Below are 23,792 nucleotides of genomic sequence, written 5' to 3' on the forward strand. Positions count from 1 at the left end.
TGATATATTTTGAGTTCTGGAAGCTCTTCAAAAGTTGCCCGTACTGTAAAGCTCTGAATCTTTCCTAAAACGTGTTTTTCTTGTCTTTTGGTCCAAATTGCTATAAAACCTATAAAACCTTCTTGAAACCGGAAATACTTGATAATAGACCTTTTATACTAGAAATCTCATCAAACTCTTCCTAAATGCATATGAAAACTATAGCTAATATGAGTAAAATAATGATGTTATCAACATTCTTTTGCGGGACCTGATGATTATTTTGCTCACATGGAGGAAGATAAGCTTTCTACTTGCGTGCCCACCTGAACACCTTTCAGGGATGGTGAACACACCTCCACAAATGCAGCCTGGTATGCCTGTAACTCTTCCACTGGCCGGAGCTTCTATTACCTTCAATGGAATGCAATCACCACGTGTAAACACAACATAAACATACATATTTTACGTTTGAAACAATGTAAATTAGATGATATAGTTTTTCCAGAATACTAAATTTTCTTTACGTTTTTTAGCTAAGCATAAAGATCAACTTTTAAATTAAGAGTTAAGAAGACCAATGTTTTATTTTTCTTCCAGAATTTGAGCCTCTTTATGATTTCATTGTTGCTTGTTAGGTGTGTGTTCTATCAGATTTTGAGCTTTGAGTATCCATTTTTTACTTAAGCGTTGGGGATTCATTGATACTGGAATTTAGGGTTTTCATCTTCTTCGTCCATTTTGATTATTTAAGTAGTGTAAGTAAGCTTATAGTGTGTTTCGAGTGAAGATGTTCTTAGATTAGGAATCCTCAATGATAGTTGTTTAGTGAAGTTACTCTTCAGAGCATTTTGTGTTTAACTAGACTAGGGTGCATAGAATTGTCTAGTCTTTAGATGATAAACTGATAATTGATACAGGGAACAATAAACTCGTTGAAGGCTTGTGCTTGATCTTGATGTTGATTGTTAATTGAGTTTATGTCTATGTTAAGTTTATTTAGTTAAGAGTCGTGGCCTTTAGAAAAAGTTGTGTCGTTTAAATTACAGAACCACAATACACGACTATTCACATGTTGTGTCTGTTTGTTTCTTATATAAACTTATTGTATCGTGGATGTAAAACTATAAGTTCAAGATAAATAAAAATGTCCAATCTTTCTTTTACTGAGTTTCTTATATCACAATTGACACAAGATTGTGATATATTCTTACTCTGTTTTTCTTCTTGCTTTCTTACTCTGTTGGAATCAACTTTCTAACATGGTATCAGAGCTATATTGATTCAAGGGACAACAAAAGCAAAATTCTGCATAAGTAAGCACTAAGATTAAGCAAAAAGAAAGAGTAGCGATGGAAGCAACATCGCATCAAGTGATTCCCATATTCGATGGGGATAAGTAGGCGTATTAAGATGACAACCATCTTCAAAACCAGAAAATTGTGGTCGGTGGTAGAAGACGGAGTTCCCAGCCAACCGATGGAAAGAGAGGAGACTCCGGAAGTGTTGCGTTTGCAAACTAAATGGGAAGAAGCGACAACACATGATATGATGGCTTTGCAAATTTTACAAACGGTCGTGTCCGATCAGATCTTCTCTCGCATAGAACCAGCAAAATCATCAAAGGAGGCTTGGGATTCTCTGCAAAACGAATTCCAAGGCACTCCGCAAGTACGATTGATCAAACTACAATCGTTGAGAAGACAGTACGAAAATTTGAAGATGAACAAAAGTGATAACATAAAGGTTTTCAAAGAGAAGTTGATTGATTTGGAAAATCAATTAAGGGTTCATGGTAAAGAGAAGACGGACTACCAAATTGTCCAGAAGATTCTCATCTCTCCCCCAGCAAGATTTGACAGCATAGTGGCTGTGATGGAGCAAACGAAGGATCTGACTTCGTTGCCGGTAACAGAGTTAATAGGAACTCTGAAAGCACATGAGAAACGTGTGGAAGCCCGAGGCGAGACCATGTCGGAAGAGGCGTTTAGTGTTAGAACAAGAGGAGGAAAATCTGGATTCAAATCTTTCAACAACCAAAGCCATGGGTATCAAGGCAAAGGCAAAAGATGGTGTGGCTTCTGTAAAAGAGATAATCATACAGAAGCTTATTGCTGGGAGAAACCTCAGAATGAAGATCAAGGAAAAGATCTAAGAAACAAGATGATATGCTACAAATGTGGCAAATGTGGTCATGGTTCAAGGGAATGTCAGTCTAAGAGGTATGAAAGGGCACACATGAGCCTTGAAGATGAAGAGGAAGATGACGGAGTTCATATGCTCTTTAGTGCAAGCAAAGAAAATCCTACACCCACGAAAGAAGACGTTTGGCTGGTAGACAGTGTTTGTACAAATCATATGACAAAAGAAGAAAGTTACTTCACAAGACTTGATAGAAGTGTCAAGTTTTAATAAGAGTTGGAAATGGAGAAATTACCATAACAGCGGGTAAAGGAGTTATTACTGTCATGACAAACAGAGAAAAGTGAGTTATAAAAGACGTATTCTTGGTGCCCGGTTTAGAGAAGCATCTGATCAGTGTTCCACAATTTCTATCTTGTGGAAAATGTGTGATGTTTGAGAACAAGCTGTGCATAATCTTAGATTCCATGGGAAGGAAGATTATGGAGGTACGAAAGAAGAACAGGAGTTTTCCAATCAAATGGAATCCATCACATGAAATGGCAATGAGTATGAGTGAGCAAGAAACAGCGGCGATATGGCATAGAAGATTTGGTCACGTGGGAAATTCAAGACTGCAACAAATGCAGAACAAAAGAAAGGTAATTGGATTACCAACCTTACAAGTCAGCAAAAAAGTGTGTGGAGCATGCAAACTTGGGAAACAAGCAAGAGAAGCGTTTCCAATGGAGTCTCAAACAAGAGCGAGGGAGAAACTTGAGATTGTTCACACCGACGTGTGCTGTGTGAGATTGTTCACACCGATGCAAACCGTTTCACTTGATGGAAATCGGTACTTCTTACTGTTCGTAGATGATTATACTCACATGTGTTGGGTATATTTTCTAAAGAACAAGTCTGAAGTCTCCTCAATGTTTCAAAAGTTTAAAGCTTTATTGAAGACTCAATCGAAATATCAAATTAAAAAGCTACAATCTGATGGAGGTGGAGAATTTACTTCTAGTGAATTCAACAAATTTTGTCAAGAGTGTGGAATCGAGAGACAAGTAACGGTGCCATATTTACCTCAGCAAAACGGTGTTGCAGAACGTAAAAATCGATCACTTGTGGAGATGGTGAGAACGATGATTATAGATCAAGGTTTACCACATACGGTGTACACGTCGGCTTATTTGCAAAATTGTTTACCAACAAAAGCCATTGAAGATGATATCACACCGATTGAAAAATGGAGTGGGCATAACCCAGCAGTTGGACACTTGAAGATTTTTGAAACTCTATGCTTTGGTCATGTACCCGATGAAAAACCAAGCAAATTAGACGTGAAGGCCAAACATGGAATTTGTATTGGTTATAGCTACCAATCAAAAGGGTATAGAATTTTCATTTTAAATAATGAAAAGGTGGAGATATCTAGAGACGTGCATTTTGAAGAAGGAAGAAAATGGGACTAGGATAGACATGAAGAAGTGAAAAGGAATTTTGTCTCTCCCCTTACTAATCAAGAGTCACGTACAGAGCCATGTACGCCATGCACGGAGCAAATTCAAGAAATTTCCAGTCCAATTCATTTTCAACAAAATGATGGTGGTAACGATGAAGAAGAAGGAGAGACTTCTGAGCCAGCAAAAAAATACAAATCAGTGAATGAGATTATTCAAAACACACCAAAGGTGACTCTAACAGAAGAAGCTCAAGCAAGTGAAGCTTGTTTTCTTGTGTCAACGGAGCCACAAACATATGATGAAGCTTCAGAGATCAGAAAATGGAGAGAAGCCATGAAAGAGGAAATAAATATGATAGAAAAAAATGGAACATGGCTACTTGTGGAAAACCCGGAGAAGAAGAATGTCATTGGTGTCAAGTGGATATATCGTATCAAGACAAATGCAAATGGAAATCCCATCAAGTATAAAGCAAGGTTAGTTACAAGGGGTTTTTCTCAACAATATGGTGTTAATTATCTTGAAACGTTTGCATCGGTCTCAAGACATGACACAATTCGTGCCATTCTCGCTCTTGCGGCACAAATGAAGTGGAACCTCTATCAAATGAGGAGATCTTAAAGAGGAGATCTATGTTTCACAACCACCTGGATTTGTAGTTGAAGGTGAAGAAAATAAAGTTCTACGGTTAAGAAAAGCATTATATGGCTTGAAACAAGCTCCAAGGGCTTGGTATGTGAGAATTGATTCATATTTTCTCCAATGTGGTTTTCAAAGAAGCATGAATGATGCAGCCTTGTATGTAATGAAGAAATATAAGGAGATCATGATCGTAAGTCTCTACGTCGACGACTTAGTGATCACTGGCAACGATCCTCAACTCATTGAAAAATTCAAGGAAGACATGAAATTGAAGTTTGAGATGACAGATTTGGGGTTGCTGAATTATTTTCTTGGAATGGAAATCATTCAAGATGTTCATGGAATTTTTCTGTCACAAGAAAAATTTGCATGTAATCTCATTGAGAAGTTTGGCATGAAAGAGAGGAAGAGTGTAAGTTCCCCACTTACACCAAACGACAAAAAGATTAAGAATGATGAAGAATATGGTGTACCAACAAAGTTCAGAAGTGTCCTTGGTGGGCTATTGTATCTCTGTGCATCAAGGCCAGACTTGATGTTTGCAAGCTCTTATCTCTCGCGATACATGACTGCGCCACTCATGAAGCACTACCAAGAAGTCAAGAGAGTGAGGGATATTGAGGGATATTGGATTTGAGTCTCAAAGGCGCAGTTCTTGCGGATTTAAGCAAACTTGTTATACTGGATTTAACCAACAGCCTTTGTAACCAAATAGCTTGGTTTGCTTGGTGTGATAATAGGTGGAAAGAGCAACAGTTCTTGCGGATTGAGAGTGAAAGAGAGTAAAAAAGAAACAAGCTCAGTGTCTCGTAAATCTCCAACTGTAACAGCAAAAAATAAAAATAAAAATAATGGCGTAGAAAAACAAAAAACTGTTTAAAGAGTTCTCTAAGCTATCAATGGTTAGTGTTGATGTGTGTAGCGTTGTATCATGTCTTATGCTTCTTTGTACAGTGTTTGTTTTCTACTGACTTCTTCGTAATAAGTTAATGTTTAAATGATTGATCACTACCATATAAAACCATATCAGATGATTTCTAATTGTGGTTATTTGCGACAATATATATTTTTTGAGTAATTTAATCAAATTGTGGCAATTAGCTACAAATATATAACAGCTAATTTTTACAACTAAACTGAAGACCTTTGTTGCTATTTTGTTACAAAGAGCTAGTGGCATTTTTTGTCTCTATTAGAGATAAATTATTTTGTGAGAATTTATAATAATCTGTTACAATTATATTGAGACAAAATTGAAGCAAATTGACACAAACTGAATTGTAGCAAATTTGTAGCAAATTTGACACAAATTGAATTCTAATAAAATTGTAGCAAATTTGTTACGATTTTCTACAAAGCTTAATTTGCTACTACCCTATAGGGGCAAACTTTTTTTCGAAACAAATTTGTAGCAAACATGAATTTGTGATGAAAATATGTAAATAGCTACAAAATTTTTGGTAACTATACAAACCAAAATCTGTAGTGTACCAAGCTTCATCCCGTAACCCCAACCTTGCCTCACCAACTTGTCTTTCTCAGCCACCATTACCAAAACCCTTCCGCAATCCAATCCGGACAAATCTACCAACTCTGATTGCACCACGTTGATGAACGGATCATCCAATCCATCTTTGCTTATGGGACAAGCCAACATCCAAATCGACTCGATCCACGTCCTTATTGCTACATCCGTCGTCTCCATGTCGTCGATTCCAGTGACTCCTGAATCGTTCAAACCGGGACTGAGTTTATCTTTAGCAGCTTTCATCGCCATGTGATGCGTTATGTTCGCTCCGGCGCTATCTCCGGCCATGAACACTTTGGTGAAATCAGCGTATTTGTTCAACCAATCTTCTTGACCATATCCGGTGATGTGGGAGAAAACCCATTTGAGAGCTGTCCACGAATCATCGTAAGGCGTCGGAATCGAATGCTCCGGTGCACACCAGTAATCAACAGAGACGGCTACACAGTCTGAGGCAGAGACAGCCGCCGTGAGAAAAGTCTGGTAAGTTGGGGAGAAAGCGGTTTCAGTGAGGAATCTTCCGCCGTGGAAGTTTTTTGTTTCATAATAGAGGATGTTTTCAAGTTTCTATGCAACTTTTAGATTAGTTTAGTATTTATATTATGCAGTATTGTTTCTGATTGGTTAAACTTGTTAAAAGTAAAGACTTCTTAATTTGCGTGCTATAGTTAAAACATCCTATATTTTGAAACAGAGGCAATATAATTTAACATATTTGCTACACAATTCAACGTAGATGTCACTGGTCCATGTTTTTTCCTTGTTTGCTAGATTTCTGTACATGTAAAAATAATAGTATATGTTTTTATATTAAATTAATAGTTTTTGCGCATATTGGTCTATTTTCTTGACTAATATAATATTATAGTTTAGCAATGTATTATTAATTTATATTAACATTTTTGAAATAAACTCTTTAAAATATACTTACCCCTTATACTTATTTATAAATTTAATTTCTAAAACATTATACAAAAAAACAAAATCAGTTAGATTCCTAAAATATCTCTACTAATTTAGTTTGTAATATATTTATAAATTTATTACACTTAATAACATATGCCAAAAATATCTATACAATATTTTTGGAAAAATACCCTTGATTAGCACCAATCTAAGTTTTTATTCTAACCTTAGCACACAGATTCAAATATTCCAAGACTAGCATTAATAAATTATTATCTTAAATAACAAAATCAATTATAATTTTTAGTAACTTATTGGTTTATTAAATTATGATCGTGATAGCTCCGGTGAAGCTTCAGGTGAGGGCGAAGCTTGTGGTGGAGCTTCATGCAAAGCTTCTTCTTCTTCTTCTTCTCTATGTATCAATTTCAATCTCAGATTTTGAGATTCTCCACAAAATCGTGGATTCTTATAGCTTTAATTGAGGAATTAAGCGAATTTGTTGTATCATGGCTTCTAAATATAGCTAATTGGCTCATCACCAGCTGGAATCACATCTGTATTTGTAGTTTTGTCGTTGTTATTATCATGGGGATTAGAAGAAATGGTGGGAGGATAGTGGTGATTATCGGAAGAAGAAAGAAGAACGGCGTTGAAAAAAAAAGCCAACGACGAACATCGTCGACGAGATTGCCGCCACCACTCACTGATGCTAATTACAGATCTTTATTCTCTGCTGCTGAGACCACCACCAGAGCTTCTGAATGTGAAAGAGAAAGTAGAAATGGAGATGTTAGTGCTAAATAAAGGAAGTAGACGAGAATTTGAAGCTTCTCCTTCGCTTAGATCATTTGGCTTTGCTTCTAGCGAATGAAATGTTGAGTATTGAATGAAATCTGAACATTTGGGAATTGTTGGGTATTGGAACTGTTGAAAATTGTTAGTTAATGAATCATATATGATCATGAGTGGTGGCTTGAATTGTTGGGTATTAGAATTTCAATTGTGAATGAAATGGATAAACATGGTAATCTTGAAGCTGAAATGTGTATTTGAGTGCTACTTTCTCATCTTTGGACACCAAATTTTTTGCATACCAAGTGTTTGATATATTGTCATTGAGAACAAAACAGTTGGTAAAAGAGTAAAAAAAGTTCATCGTCGTCGTCGATTTCGATGTATTCGGCTTCTTCGGCTAATATTTTGTCGGTTATGGAGTTGACTAGTCGTGTTGACGAGACAGAGTACAATGGAGGATGATCTTCTCATTCTGGTCATCACTCATCACCATTTTTGGGATTTATGAATATTCAAGAAAAGCTTTCTAAATTTTAAGAATGTCTTCCTAAACATTATTAAATCCTGCCTAAATCTACAGAAATGAGTTTCTAATTTTTTTAAATTTTTGTTTTACTTTATTGTGTCACATATAACTCTATTTCGTGAGGGATTTTTGATTTTACTTTGTGTCTATCTTGATATTTTATCTCTATATATATGAGAGTAACAATATGATTTTGTGTGTTTCTAAATATTTTATGAAGTATTTTAGTGTTATGTATATGATGTCTTTGAAATGTTTCTTTACAAGATATAATTATCTTGTGTCTTGTGTTGGAGAAATGTGTGATATCTTTGATGTGTTTCATTGTAATGTGGGTTTTTTTTGTTTACATATCGATTTCAGCAAAGAAGAAAGAAACGGTGTAAGGAAGTTGAGTATGTTGTTCCAAAGAAGAAGAGCTGATGATGAACAAGATGTTCCATGGCAGAGCACACAACATGTTTAAACCATCCTGAATTTAAGCAAGAATACTTTAAAGATGTAATCTTTTTTAACTATTATTTTTATGAAGACTATCCTGAATTTCAAAAAGTCATTCCTAAATATTATTGAATCCTTCATAAATTTATATATGTGTTTTTCTAAATATATATTTTTAGTGTATTTTGGATCAATATATCAAATATTAGTAGATTACTCCATTGGTGAGGGGTAATGATTTCATTTTTGTGAACATTCTAATGTTTGACAATCTAAACTTTTTTATGAAAGTCATTATGAAGTTCAAGGAAATCCTTCCTGAATTTCATAGAATCCTTACCGAATTTCATACAATCCTTCCTGAATTTTATATAATCTTTCATGAAGCTCTGTCACAGTTAAAGCAAAGTGCTTACACATGTGAGAATGTTATACATCATACAAGTACAAAAAAAACTAAAAAAGTTTCCTAAAGATCATATATGTCTAAACAACATATATAGTAAAATTGGATAAAGAAACACAGTCTCATATGTAAATATCCAAAGCATACTTGCATCTTGTGTCTGCAGCATGACGTAGCTTAGAGAAATCTTCAACCCTATTCCATGCAATAAAAATTGAAATCAGGGAATAAGTTTCAGGAAAGTCTTCATGAATTCTCAACAATGCTCCCTCAATCTTCAAATATGACTGTGATGAGAGATGAGATGTGAATGATATCTAGTCTGAGAGGCATCGTTATCAGTAAGAAAACACATTGTTGGGAGATGGGATGTGAATGATTCAAACTAAGAAAATATTATCATTCTAAGTAAACCAATCAGCTCACCTTCTCTCAAGTTCAGCTATATTTTTAACTAGGGTTTGATTGTACTGAACGAGTTTGGAGAATAAGAAAGCAAATGCCATAAAGCTCACCTGCAACACAATTTCAATTTCAAAACAACTAAATTTTCATAAGATACTCGAAAATTAATGATCACAAAATAAAGAGATCAAAAGCCGACATAGATATTTGAATCGAAACCCCATCACAACTAGTAGATCCAGATCCAAATCAAAACAATGTTCTCAGTTTCTAGTATGAGAGCCATCGTAATAGAGCAAAAAATAACCAAACCTTCGTCATCCCCATCCCCTTCATGAGATTTATCGTTGTTGAAGGTCACAAATAAAAAAACTCTCCAGATCCAGCACCAACTAAATCATTCAAATTAAAATTAGAGAGAGAGAGAGATTGGGACCTGTGAAGCTTGGGCTATATCGTCTTTCTGAACCAGAGCTCAAAGATATCTCCGGTCCTTAGATTCATGTTTGGGCTCCTCTTCAATGTTGAGTACGTAATTACTGGTTTTACGGACTTCGACTTGATGGCTAACAAATCCGATTGGGTTCGTCGGTGGAACATCATCTCCGATTGAATTTGGAATCGGCGGAGAGAGAAGAGTGAGAGAGAACACAATTGTTGCTATCTCACGATTTTAACATTGTTTTAATTTTATTAATTTTATATTTTTTGATATATAAAAATGTGCTAATTTTGGAACTTTTAAGCATGTGTGCTAATTTTGGACTAAAAACTTAAATTAGTGTTATTTTTGAGATTCTCCCATATTTTTTACTTTTAAAAATTCTAATATTCAATAATAACTATATTGTTTAATATGAACAATTAATATCTTTAATGGTTATTAATATGGTGATAAAAATGTAAAAAAAAAAAATTCACGGGTTAAATCTAATAAATTAGAGTATTTATAATATAATTTAATCTGGAGTATACTACATAATAACTTTTACAGATATAATTTTTTACGGGTTAAATCTAAAAAACATTAAACCTACGGGTTAAATTTAAAAACACCAAAATTTTGTATAATAATGTAAGAATAATTCCTTCACGGATTAAATCTAAAAGTACTAAAATTTTAAATTTTTATAACCATAAGAAATTCGATACGGTAAAATGTAACATTATTAGAAATAAAACTAAATAAATGTCTCGTCGTGTCTGCGGTATACAACTGGTCAAATTTTAGAATTAAAAATCAAAATACAATTATACAAACTTAAACACTAAACAAAAAAAAACAAAATTAACAAACAAATTTTTTTTTTTTAAATTTAGTTTTTGTTATAAAAATATTGTTCCGTGGTGTACTGCAGGTTAAAATATAATTTATTAATATATAGTATATAATTTAACAGGTTTTTAAAATTTCACTGCTGTAGCTACGTGGATTTTAATCAAAGCTTTGTGTTAGGTAAGATCTCATAACCTTTTATTCTCTTTTTATTATAGAAATTTTGTATGAGTGTGAATTACTATTGAAAAAATGCTGACATCTCATCGCTCCAGAACTCAAACAAATTTTAGCAAATAATTCTCATTAATTAATACTAATTACATTTATACAATTATATATTTCAAAAATAATTTTATTTTACAAATTTAATTTTGTGCATTTTATTAACATCTACTTTTATAAAAAATTCAAAATTAGTATTATAAAATCTAATATTTAATTTAATTACAGTAAAAATAGTAGTACTCACATATTTACATTAAAATACCAAAAAAACACCTTAATAGAGAAGCATTCTCAAGAATCAGTTTTTCATATTCACAAGTTAATATTATTTACAATAACAACAAATCTAATATTTTTGTAATTTTATCACGTGTAATATATTATTTTTTGTGTTGTAAATTCCAATACATATTCAATTTTTAAGTTATAAATATTTCTCTATATTATTGGTTGACTTTTTTAATAATTATAAAATAAATTTATAAGATTGAGAGTAAAATTTGCTTCGTCCTATTAAAATATTTTATATGTTTTAGTATATTATCATCATGTTAAAAACTAATGATAATACAAATATTACTCCTTTAAATATATGTATTTATTTATAAATTCGATTGTTTGAATCTATTTATTCCGCATAGGTTACCTATTAATACTATATTAGGATCCATTCTATGTACGAGTATTTAATTTTATGATAAATTTGAATTTAACCAATAACTGAAAAAATTATGGCTAAATGTTATTTATAAATCATTTCACATTAGAAATAACTTCAGCTTTTAGTTAGAATCATAGTTATTTGCATACTCTATACGTGGATATAAGAAATAAATATTAAATACTTTTGATAACATTTTAATTTTAACTGGTAATCCTCACAATTTTTGTAGATTTTATTTGGTTACTGTTTTTAAATCCGGAATTGAACCTCATGCATTCCATCTTACATACAAATTAAGTATATATCACATCATAATATTAGATATTAATTTTACGCACTCAATCTTAATGAGTAACAACTAAATTTTTTGTATCAAATATAATATGTGCATCATATCAAATATATATTTAAGTAGTACTAATATAATTAACAAAAATAACAAAATATATTTCTTGAAAAATATTTTTTTTATATGTTTTATATAATAAGATATGAATCATAAGTTTTATATAATAAGATATGAAACCTAAGTTTTATCTAATAAGATATATATTAAAAAAAATTATTGAAATAACCATTTAGAATAATTAAAAATACGTTTGTTATTCTTCTTAAATTAAGATTAAATAAATATAAATGATAAGTTTGTCTGTGGCAGAGGGTATCAACATAATAAAAAAATAGAAAATAATTAAAAAGTAAGAGAGATGTATAAAAAAGATTCTCAACGATTCTCGTTTCACAACCGATGAGAAACGTTCTCACACACTTGGCATCATATAATTGGTTAACTTATTTTTTTATTATTTAAAACTTAAATAAATAAATAATTTAATATTGAAAGATTTTTTTAATATATTTGAGAAACCCACATAGTTTCTGACCGATGATGCTCTAATAATGTAACATATTATGTTGAAACTAATTACAAATAAAGTATAATACATTATAGGGAATAATAATTGGCAGAATTAATGCATGACAGAAATAAAATAAACTTTGAATGTAGGCAAAATATAATATTATATTGCCAAAAAAGAAGTATCACAGTCAAATATATCAGACAATAAATAAGTCAAATTTCCTTTATTTAATGGACATTAGTCTCTTACCTAAAATCAGTGATATAACCATGACTATATAAATACCAATACTTTTATCATTACAAACATCTCCCAAATTTACTACTTTTTTTTTATTTCTTTTGTGATATAGATTCTTTTAACATTTCTCATCGAGGTATTATATGATCTCGGTTTATCTACTAATTATATATATAGTTTCACATAATATTTTTGTGTTTTTAGTTTAATTTTTAATACTTCTATTGGTTGATAAATGTTTGTCATATATATCAGTCGTGTTTTATTACATTCAATTTTTATATAATACTCGACACATCAATAATGGGTTTATATATGTTCGACTATATATGAGATCTTTGACGAGAATTATTTTTTCTCTTATAAATTAATCTGTTATGATTTATCACACATTTATCTGGTATTGATATATTGTATTTTGTAGGATTTGCTAAAAACCTCTAATATCTCTTAAGTTAGATAGATTTATGACTATATATGTAATTTTTAGGTATATGTTGTTCATCACACAACTCACAGCTATGGTGAAACATACTGTAGTAAAAGTACAATATGTACATATATTTTGAATGGTATTAATGATTATTTTTAATATAATATTTTTAGGGGTTAAGGGAGAAAAGAAAACAAAGAAGAGTGGCTTACAACCGTTGGCTGTTTGCAAGATCTTGAATGATCCTTGTGATTTAACTTGTGTCTCCAAACCACATTTTCCATCTCATGATACGAGATTTGAAGATGTTCATCAAACTTTTGGAGCCATGAACGTCCGCAATATTCTTAATAATTTTGATTCTCTAGAACAACGTGAAATTGCTGTCAACTCACTGTGCTATGCAGCTGAGGCTCGTAGACGTGATCTCATTTCTGGAGTCCATGGCATCATCCTACACTATGAGAACATTCTCAATAATATGAAACAAGATATTAATTATGCAGTGAATGATATTGAAACAAACATGGGACATGATCAAGTGCCAAAATATTTTGATCTTCCCATTCCAGATGATTTCTTCGTTACATCAACATCTTTGAATTCTTATATTGAGAAAATAAAGAATCTAAACATCAGGATGAGAGAAGATCAAAAAATGGGTGATGGTCATGGAGCTCATGGTGCATCAACATCTGTTTGACCATCTACAACTTTAGCTAAAAAGCATCAATGAAAACTTCCATGTGTTTTGTTTGTTTTTTTCTTTGAACTCGAGTTCCTAGAATAATATTTTGTCATTTTCCTTAATTTCTTACTATTTCGTCATATATCTATGTTTCTTTAATAAAATATCTATGTTGTTTGAGCTATTCTTATATGGTGTTTCCTTTTACTTGCATTGGATAATAATCAAAAGTACATGTTAAGATCTTTTAAATCTATCTGAAAACTAGATTTGTTGCTAAATCACATGAAACATAATAATCTTTTTCATAATGTATATAAGATCTTAAATAGTGGGTAAGGTTGGATTTTTATAGATACACGTACATAAGAAATAAATAAAGATAATTAAAAACTTATAATTTGGAGAACAAAGTTTAATTCCTTTCTAATTAATCTTGTTATTTTATATGATAAGCTTTCAAAATATAATCTGGAAAACAATATAATGTTTCTTGTCTTCGTCAAGAATAGTAATGTTGACTTAACTTATGCTAACATTTTCTCATGTTAAGTTAAATTATATTGACAAAAAAACAAAATTATAACATGCAATATTGATTTTGGGAGGGATCTAAGATATTTTTCTTTTTTATAAATTGGATTTTAACATTTGGTGAAATGATGGACTAATTTTTACAATAGTATAAAGAAGTATAGCTCTTAGGGATTAAAAAAAAAGATGTGTCTATGACCTTGTGGAAAAGGATTCAGCATCACAATAAAATGAGCCCCTCTTAGCGGAAAAAATATATGGTACTCTATATCTTACTTCAAACTCTATTTATAGAGTAAAACCATCTACAATGGTAATCTATATTCTACTCTTTGGAGTAACAATATTAATTTCTATATTTTTAGAGTAGAACTTTTTTATTTACAAAGTATTCCTCGATACTACAAGAAAACATGTGAATTCCTATTGCAGATTTTAAAGGAAAATAATAGTAAATATGTGTTTCCTACTATTTTCCTACGAAAAATATTGGAGGTAATCGTCTGAAGGAAATCGGTTTTGGAATGAATTTCATAGAAAATTTCCTACTAAAACATTTTCGTAAAAACTTCGTAGGAAACTGGGAAATTTTTTTTAACCATTTTCCTACCAAAATATTAATAGATAACAAATTTCTACTATTTTTCTACCACATAGCTCTTACCATTTTCCTTCTAAAATATTAACACATAAAATTAATTCATTAATTTCGAAAATTAAATTAAATCTTATAAAAGAAACAATTATTAATTTCAACTTTTTATAATATATATTAAAATTAATACCCCTTAATGGGCTAGGGCTGGGCCAATTACAATGACGACACAATTACAAAACGGAATCAATCGGAAAAACTCGCCGAAATCATATCGGAGGCTCGGATCTTGCTGTATAACCGGAGGCAGAGAGTCAGGGCATTAGCTCCGGCGGATTCAAGGACCACAGCTTTGTGGTAGACACGGCGGCTTGGACCGGTGAAAACCACCACGGCAGATCCAGAGGTTGTCGGCTCAGGGAAACCCTCTTTCACGAGATCCAGAGGTTGTCGACTCAGGCAAACCCTCTTTCACCAGCATAAGACCTTACAATTTTACAACTTTTTACAAGGAACATCGCCACCGTCTCCAGCAATAGACCGCTCTCGTTGGAGTGAATTCTTTGTTCATCATCATCTCGTTTGTCACAAGACTGAAATTGACGACATGAGTCTGTGTTTCAAAAAACAAAAAAAAGAACTTATGTTTCATCGGTGGAGTAGAAGAGACATAGGAGAAGAAGAGAAAAGGGAGAAGAAGATATGGGCCGTTGGATTCAATATATCAACGGTGGACAGTGCAATCCTTGTTTCAGTATATTAGCCAATAAGAAGCTTTCACTAATTACTATATTAATGTGTGAGTAAGCCTTAATTATAGGAATTTTAATCGAAACCAGTATGTTTGTTCTAAAATTTTATTTGAAAATAATCTTCTAATATTTGAGTAAAATAAATAAATTCTTCAGTTAGTGTTAATTTTAGGATTAAGAAAATGACTTTATTTTCAACTTTAAGGGTTAAGTTTAAAATTTTGTATTGATTTTTCTAAAACAAAACTATAACTATAAGTAGTAGAAATTTAAATTTATAAGTAAATAGATCTAGGATTTGGGAGGTTTTGGGCAATCAAATAAACAGATCTGAACGAAATTTTTTTAGGGTTTTCTTTTTAGAAGATGAATAATTAAAATAGAACAAGAACACACGAAAATAATAGATCTAAAAGAGAGAAACGAAATGAAACAAAACAAAATGAAACAGACGCAAACTGAAGCAAACAAAGGGAAATAAACTGAAACAAAAGAGATGGATAAAACCTGATTTGGAGCGTTTAGCTCTCATACCAGATGATATAGGAACCCAGATGAGGGAACAAACGTGGATAGATGGAAATAGGCAAATGGTTGATAACACTGTTCTGTCTATTCGATGGATGATAGATGGAATGCAGCGAAGAGATGGTAAATAGACAAATGGTTGAAAATATTGTTCTGTCTATTTGGTAGCAGTGGAAGATGAAGAGATAGATGGGTGGATTGAAAGACGCCACACAGATCTGTGAAAGGATCTATGATAAGTCAAATCTCAGTTTTCAAGGATTCACACACAAGAAGAAGGAGAAAAGGGTAGTTGCTTCTAAGTCAGAAAAAAACCTAAGAAAACTCTCATTTTATTTCATAAAACTTGAAAGGTTACAATGCTGAGAAGGGACCTTCTAGGGTCGAAATTTATTACAAATAAAAGGACTAAACTTGCAAAAACAACAAACTCGATTTTAGGACCTAAATAAATAAAAGACTCAAAAAGACCCAACGGTCGATTCCTGCAAAACAAGAAAAGAACCATTATTTATTATTTGAATTCAAGCACTTACCTTGAAAATAACTCTCATGCATGCTCGAGTCTTTCATTGATTGCTTCAGAAATGATGAAAAGAACGGGTTCTTTAATTCCTTGTAGAACTGGCAAAAATGATGTTTGTGGAGTCTTCTCTTTGGAATCTTCTAGCTCAATGAAAGTAATCAGACTTGCAATGGACTTGTTGAATTGTTCCCTTAAGGTTCTTGTTTCCAACCTTGTCATAGGTTTGTGTATCATTGTTGGCAGAACGGATTCTTCAGAAAATGGTAGAACGGGTTTTTCGAGAAGTTGCCTACTGATGTCCTCGTCATTTGGCTTACTTCACCCAACATTTATTAGCTAAGTTGGTTATGTAGTATGAGAATAAGTAAATGGTCGAGTGTTTGAATCGGCAGTTTTATTAAAATATAACTATTTGTTCTTATTCAGAGTCAGTTCTTCTTAATTGTTCTTCATCAAACGACAGTTAATATATATATTTATTAAATACTATATACTCGACTTAGTAAAAACTTTAAACTAGTATGTAGGATAAATAATTTATTTAATATATATATATATAATATTATGATATTTATTAAAAATATTGATGAGTTATACATCATTCTAAAAATAATTCTTTGTTAAAATATGATAAATTAATTTAAATACAGAAAATGTTATAGTAATAATATGATATATTAATAAATGATACATTATTAGGAAATTTATTCAGTTACTACTAAAAGAGCACTACAAAAATATTTTGACAAAAGAGTCATATGAATTATATGTGCGTGTACAGCGTTGAAAACGCACCTCAAAACGTGAACGCCCTTAAACCATTTTACTGATATCCTCTATTTAGCCTTGAGAGAGCCTTTTTTAAGCTTAGCCGCGAGCTTTTGTGACCGCGAAAAGCCCCCCCCCCCCCCCCCCCCCCTTTGTGTTTCATTATCATTTCATTTTTTTTTTCTTTTTTACCACCAAAACTTTTAAATCCCCAATTTTGGGTTTTTTTTTTTTGGTTTTTCGAATTTGTCCCAAAAAGCTCAGAAACTTAGGGTTTTGCTTTTTGTACTCTTTTAATTCGATTCTCGTTTTCACCACTGTTTAGTGTAATCTCATCTCGACATGGCGACTGAAACCCTAAAATTGAAGACACCAGAATTAGCAGTTGATGCTCCGCCCAAGGAAGAAGCTGATTCCGTGAAGGATACAACAGAGAAGAAGGTAGTAGCTCCAGTAAGTGAAGACGCCGAGAAGAAGAAGAAAGAGGAAGCCATGAAGGACAAACGAGGAGAAGAAGAAGAAGCGAATGGTGGAGAAAGAGTTATATCTCCGGTGACTCCACTCAGTGAGAGGCCTACAAGGGAGAGAAAGAGGACTGAGCGTTACATTTCGAATTCGGATACTACTCCTCCTTCTCGATCCTCTGGGAACAAGCCTGTCTCTATTGAGCAGGTATATATATAAAGATTCAAACTTTGATTCTTGGGCTTGTTTAGAATTTTTCCAGAATTTGACTAGTTTTAGTTTCGTGTTTAGGGTCGTGGAACACGGCTTAAGGAGATTCCAAATGGTATGTAATTTAACACCCTGATTTGGGTTTTTTTTTTACCTTAAATAGATTTCGAGTTGTTGTTGTTCACTCTTAACTATGCTGTTTAGAGAATGATTTGGGTCTGATTGAATTGTGTTAAACTGTTTTTTTCAGTGGCTTATAAACTATCCAAGAGAAAGCCTGACGACAATCTCTTCTTACTTCACACCATTCTCTACGGGAAGAAAGGAAAGGTACCTTATTTACTATGTGTGTGTATTAAAGCTTCTGTCTCTGTTTATTATGTACCGGATGTTTTGTTCTCTTTTGCCAGAGTGCTTGATTGATTGATGATTACTCAAGGGTTTGTGTGAAAAATGCTGTGCAGGCACAGACGCTGAAGAAAAACATTGGTCAGTTTTCGGGTTTTGTATGGTCAGAGCAAGAGGTACCAATTTTGTTGTGTAGATATATATAGTTTCAGGGGCGTGTATGAGTTGATGACCAGCCTTGTTTTTTAAGAGCGGTATTTTAATTGTTTTCCAGGAGGAGAAGCAAAGAGCAAGAACAAAGGAGAAGCTTGATAAATGTATCAAAGAAAAGTTAATTGATCTCTGTGATGTGCTTGATATACCCAATAACAAAAGTAATGTGAAAAAAGTAAGTGAATTTTGGTCTATCTGTTTGTGTCTTGCTTCATTTTATATTCATACATCTGTTCCGATACTGTCAGGACGAACTTGCTGTAAAAGTGCTTGAATTTTTGGTACATCCCAAGGCAACAAGGGATGTTGTACTTGCTGATAGTGAAAAGGTACGCTAAGCTAGCAGCTGAATCTGAATCACTGTTCTCCATTGTGTTTGATTTGATACGGGTTATTGATTTGTTTTCTCTTTTCTTTACATATAATATAGGAAACTAAAAAGCGCAAGAAGAGCACACTAAATAACTTGACTTCTGGGGAATCATCAGATGTCCCAGCCAAGGTTTGTAATTTTATCTTTCCTCTTCTTTAGTTTGAATTCATTAACATGATTTGTTTATTTTCTCCCCTGGCTGGTAAAAATATCCCCCTTTTCTAGTTTGTTATTATGAACCATGTGATCTTTATGATTTGAGTAGCTTTGTCTGCGCTACCTTATCCATTCTTGAACACAAAACTTTACCTAGGAAGTTCTGCAATTTACATAGTGCACATCTATGTATTATAATCTGATTTTCTTTTATTTCACAACTTATTAGTAGTTGTACATACGGCTGCTATTTGGTTTGCGGTAATTATTAAGCAATGTGTCGTACTATAATGGGAAAACTTGGGAATAGTAGCAAATCCAAGACTAGATTTTAAGGCTGGGTCAATTTTTACTTGATGGTTTCTATTCAGGAAATGTATACATCTCAGCACTGTCTTATTTCCAAACCATTTTCGTTTTTTCATTTACCAAATGGCATTCCCATTTCTGATTGTTTAGTTTTCCCCACTTAGCTCCTTGTGTGATATGGCTCTGTGAGAAGAAAATGTGTAAACTTCTGGAAGGAAATAGTTGAGCATTTTCATGAAAGCCTCTTTTCTCTGCCTTTGCGTGACGTTGCATAAATGATCAGTGTCTTTTTATGTTTGATATATACAGAAGAGAAGGCAGACGAAAAGTTCTGGAAAGAAGCAAGATAAGCCATCTGAAACGGAAGAAGGAAATGGTGAGGCTGATGTTGGTTCTGAAGATGACTCTCATGGAGAAGATGGTGTAGCTCCAGAGGAAGAAAACAACAAAAATGAAGATACCGAAAATGAAGACGAGAAAGATAATGCCAAGGAGAAGAAAAAGTCAACCGATAAAAAAAGCTTGTCAAAAAGGACTAAGAAGGAGAAACCAGCAGCTGAGGAGGAGAAGTCTCTTAAAGGTTCTGCAAAATCTGGTCGAAAGTCCTCCAAACAAGTCGATAAATCAACTGCATCATCAAGCAAGAAGCAAGAGGTTGAGAAAAATGATTCCTCTAAAGAAAAAGGCAAGAAACAGACAAGTAAACCACAGGCAAAGGGATCCAAAGATCAAGGTTTGAATGATTTCTCAGCTCGATATAAAAAGCTTTAATATCAAATTTTGAAGGTGTATCGATTTTCTATTTCATTGTTTGTGCAGGTGCAGGAAAATCCCTTGAGAAAGGTAAAAAAGAACCCACAAGAAAAGAACTGCATGTAGTGGTGGCCAAAATCCTGAAGGAAGTAGACTTCAATACGGTGAGACTTCTATAGATTGAGATTTAACAGATTGTAAACCGTTTACCAAAATCTTGAACTCAGGACATTCTGAATTTTGTTTTCAAACAGGCAACTCTATCTGATATTCTGCGGAAGCTTGGTATGTTTCTGTAAAGCTTTTCCCTTTTACTCAATTCGTAATTGTTGTCTTCTTCAAAATTTGCAGGAAACTGTTTTATTGAAACATTATTTTTGCTGGTTGTGTAAATATTAGGGAGCCATTTTGGAGTTGATCTTATGCATAGAAAAGCAGAGGTGAAGGATATCGTTACAGATGCCATTAACGAAATGAGTGGTGCTGATGATGAAAGGTGAGAAAGCTAAAGAAGACAAAGAAAGAAAGGACTAGTTTTGTCTTTCTTTCTGCAAATCCGATATGAAAATAAGAGAAAACATAACCAAGAAGACGGTTTAATTTAACCTTCATCTGTGAATCATAGTAGTGATTTACAGAATGGGATTTGTTTGTGCTGTTCGTGTATTGTGTAATCTGTTAGGCTCATGTAGTACCAGGTTCGCCTCACTTGTGTAGCTGTTAAGTTTCTAACTTTCTAGTTAACTATAATGATTGGATACTTTTGAGTTAATTTGAGATGTATTTGTAAGGACTTCCAATCTTTCTTCTTTTTCTGGGGGATCTTTATGTCTAGTTGTTACATTCCTATGATTTTGGAACACAGCGCAGAGCTCAAGCTCCTGCTCAACCACACTCTTTTATATGCTTGAAGAAAACGATTCCACAACAAGCAAGCCATGAAATAATACCTAGTAATATGCTTATTAGGATTAATAATAGAGAGAGAGAGAGAGAGAGAGAGAGAGAGAGTTTAAGGATCCCATTCCCATCTTTGTTTCAAAGTTTTTCCTCGAATTTAAGCATTGTTCCCTTGTTATAAAAGACATACATATATATAGATAACTTGGATTACGCAAACTAAGATTGCATTGTTTGATCAAATACATGATGAGATTATTACTTGCTTACAAGATTTTCGCTTCACTCACTCATTCTAATCTTCTCAAGGGTCTCACGGTGAATGCCCCTTAAAATTTTGTTTCAAAATCAGGCTGAGTAGTGACTGAACGCACCCATGCCCACTTGTGGTCATTCGTGTTCACTTCATTCTTAGCCTGTGCCACTTCCTCTAAGGGGATATAAGCATAGTTACCATTGATCGGACCAGAAACGAACCCTGTGTAACCAGCCATGACTCCATGGATAGCCGAGTGAGCCAAGAGTGTACAATACAAGTTATCCGTAGCATTTGCAGGTACAGCTCTTATCATGTAAGTCGGATCGATATATTTGACGGTGAACAGCTCGTCTGGATGCTCTCTCTCCCACCATTCCTTGAGCATTGACTTAAACCAGGCTCCCACATCCAAGAAAACTAAGTTGCCAGATTCATCCCTCTCTTGTTTCTGCGATTCATTTCTTGGTATCAAATCTTGGCCTGCACCTTCAGCCACAACAAGAACAGCATGGCCACGTTCTTTTAGTCTCTTTTCAAGAAACTCAAACAGCCCTCCTTTGCCTTCAAGGTAGAAGTCCATCTCTGGGATCAAACAACAATCCACATCACGACTGCTAAGTGTGGCGTGTAGAGCAATGTGTCCAGTACTTCTGCCCATGAGCTTCACTAGTCCAATGCCATTGACTGCGCTCTCGGCCTCCACGTGAGCAGCTGATATAGCCTGCTGAGCCATCTCTACAGCCGTTTGAAACCCGAACGATCTATCAATGATGCCGACATCATTGTCCACGGTTTTGGGAATACCTGTGATTCCCACCTCGAGTTTCCTCCGGCTTACTTCCTTGAAGATCTCCACAGCTCCACGCATTGTGCCGTCTCCTCCTATTATATACACCTGATGATGAGGTCCATGAGGACAAAACAGAGGATTTGGATCAAACTCAAACTTTTGCCTAGACAAAACAGAAGAAAACAAAACAGAACACACTGTAAAGAACAGAACAAGACCTGGTTGTAACCGTTGTGTTGGATGGCATCTACGATCTTATTGAGATTAAAGCCACCTCGGGAAGTGGCGAGGACAGTGCCACCTTTCTTGTGCCAATCATGAACGATCTTGGGATTTAACTTGACGGCTTCCATGGAATAAAACCCTCTGTAACCAGCTGGTATGCCATAAATCTCTTTGACATCGTACAGCTCCCATAGACCAACCACGAGCTCTCTTATGACTGTGTTCATCCCCGGGCACAGCCCTCCGCAAGTCACGATCGCCGCTTTCACAGCCGATGGCTCGTACATGATCTCTTGGCGGGGTCCAGCTCTGTGGTAGGCGAAACGTGGTTGGGACTGGTCGGAGAGGTCGTAGGCGACCTGGGAGAGGATGACGTCAGAAGGGTTGATGTAGAAGCCATCGGAGGGGTGGAAGAAGGGGTTTTCATCAAGTGGATTACTCCGGTGATGGAGGCCGGAGAGAGATGGGAGCTTCTTGATACTAGTTGCCGTCTCTGTCGCCATTCTTTGGTGATGCCGAGAGAAGAGAAGATGGTAACATCGGCTTTACTTATGGAAAGAGGTGGTCACACGGCGGAGACGTGGCAAGTGCAGCCGCATAGGCCTCGACACGTCGCCTGATTATTAATAATAATTAATAAACAAAAGTATAGTGTAGCTCTCTGTTCAAGTTTCTAACTTTTTATTAATTATTGTATTGTATGAGTGGGATATTTTGTAGAACAACGTACGTGTACTTTGATCAATCGAATCCTCCTCATATAATATTACTGACGGACAAGTTGAAAAGAAATATATACTGATAGAGCCTCTCCTCTCTATCTGATGGTTGATATTTTAAATGGGAAGGGATACGATGACTCACTAAGTAATAGCAAGATGATCAATATAAAGCCAACAAACCTAAAAAGATATTAAAGAAAGAAGAGGAGAGGTAAAGAAGAGTAATATCAAATGTCTTTAATCACAGAAGTAGTACACAACTGAAAGTGATATGTTTGTTTTGCATCATTTTGCTATAAAATTATCCTCAACGTTGATCACTTGAAGTTGAAAGTAATCAATTCTTCTTAATTATATGACATAAATTACACAAAATATAACAAAGCATATTTCATATTTGAAAATATTAAAAGAATGCTGCTATCACATAACATAAGTAGCATTAGCAAATGACGAGTAGAAATGGGGGAAACTTTTTCAAACCAGCAACTGTGGGGAATCGAACCACGAAGTTTATCCATTTATCAGAGTATCAATACGGGTGTGTAGCCAATAGGCCACACGATCATTCAGTCACAATGTATCCAATTAAGTTAATTATTACTTGGTAAATTAGGGCCACTGTTCCAAGTTCCAACCATTACTTGTATCTGGTAAATATTGCTGCTAACTACAACTTCAAGATCTTTAATCTCATATCATCTTTTATTTATCCCAAAATATATTCATTTATTAATCAACAATCTTGTTTAGACA

At 33.8% G+C, this 23,792-nt stretch overlaps 3 protein-coding genes and 2 pseudogenes across 4 annotated transcripts; 3 read left to right on the forward strand and 2 right to left on the reverse strand.

Annotated features, from left to right (window-relative positions):
• Window positions 1-1,368: 1,368 nt before the first annotated feature.
• LOC104783913 (uncharacterized) lies at window positions 1,369-2,391 on the forward strand. The gene has a single exon (XM_010509014.1). It carries the CDS (start codon window positions 1,369-1,371, stop codon window positions 2,389-2,391), a length of 1,023 nt encoding a protein of 340 aa, XP_010507316.1.
• Window positions 2,392-4,895: 2,504 nt separating this feature from the next.
• LOC104783914 (putative carboxylesterase 13 pseudogene) lies at window positions 4,896-9,226 on the reverse strand (annotated as a pseudogene).
• Window positions 9,227-12,579: 3,353 nt separating this feature from the next.
• LOC147946003 (LOB domain-containing protein 32 pseudogene) lies at window positions 12,580-13,658 on the forward strand (annotated as a pseudogene). The gene is made up of 2 exons (XR_015596310.1): window positions 12,580-12,625; window positions 13,096-13,658. The product of XR_015596310.1 is annotated as an LOB domain-containing protein 32 pseudogene (transcript).
• Window positions 13,659-17,348: 3,690 nt separating this feature from the next.
• Window positions 17,349-20,940, forward strand: LOC104780687 (DEK domain-containing chromatin-associated protein 1). The gene is made up of 11 exons (XM_010505209.3): window positions 17,349-17,985; window positions 18,070-18,103; window positions 18,239-18,318; window positions 18,453-18,512; window positions 18,611-18,724; window positions 18,798-18,878; window positions 18,980-19,051; window positions 19,697-20,120; window positions 20,207-20,304; window positions 20,395-20,425; window positions 20,540-20,940. The coding sequence occupies exons 1-11, from the start codon at window positions 17,656-17,658 to the stop codon at window positions 20,638-20,640; spliced, it is 1,425 nt and encodes a 474-aa protein (XP_010503511.2). The 5' UTR covers window positions 17,349-17,655; the 3' UTR covers window positions 20,641-20,940.
• Window positions 20,941-21,172: 232 nt separating this feature from the next.
• Window positions 21,173-23,304, reverse strand: LOC104780688 (ATP-dependent 6-phosphofructokinase 2). Its single transcript, XM_010505210.3, has 2 exons — window positions 22,308-23,304; window positions 21,173-22,194 (listed from the first exon to the last, which is right to left on the reverse strand). Exons 1-2 carry the CDS (start codon window positions 22,815-22,817, stop codon window positions 21,370-21,372), a joined length of 1,335 nt encoding a protein of 444 aa, XP_010503512.2. The 5' UTR covers window positions 22,818-23,304; the 3' UTR covers window positions 21,173-21,369.
• Between the last annotated feature and the right edge of the window lie 488 nt (window positions 23,305-23,792).

This window comes from Camelina sativa, chromosome 4, assembly GCF_030686135.1.
Source record: "Camelina sativa cultivar CO46 ecotype springtype chromosome 4, ASM3068613v1".
In the NCBI taxonomy this organism is placed as follows: Eukaryota; Viridiplantae; Streptophyta; class Magnoliopsida; order Brassicales; family Brassicaceae; genus Camelina; species Camelina sativa.

Bases quoted from the DNA above. Each gene is read 5' to 3' on its own strand.
- LOC104783913 (XM_010509014.1), top strand. From the start codon at position 1,369: ATGGGGATAAGTAGGCGTATTAAGATGACAACCATCTTCAAAACCAGA.
- LOC104780687 (XM_010505209.3), top strand. From the start codon at position 17,656: ATGGCGACTGAAACCCTAAAATTGAAGACACCAGAATTAGCAGTTGAT. The intron at 18,513-18,610 runs GTACCAATTTTG...ATTGTTTTCCAG, and splicing joins TTGTATGGTCAGAGCAAGAG to GAGGAGAAGCAAAGAGCAAG. The intron at 18,725-18,797 runs GTAAGTGAATTT...CGATACTGTCAG, and splicing joins ACAAAAGTAATGTGAAAAAA to GACGAACTTGCTGTAAAAGT.
- LOC104780688 (XM_010505210.3), bottom strand. From the start codon at position 22,817: ATGGCGACAGAGACGGCAACTAGTATCAAGAAGCTCCCATCTCTCTCC. The intron at 22,195-22,307 runs GTCTTGTTCTGT...CCTCATCATCAG, and splicing joins AACACAACGGTTACAACCAG to GTGTATATAATAGGAGGAGA.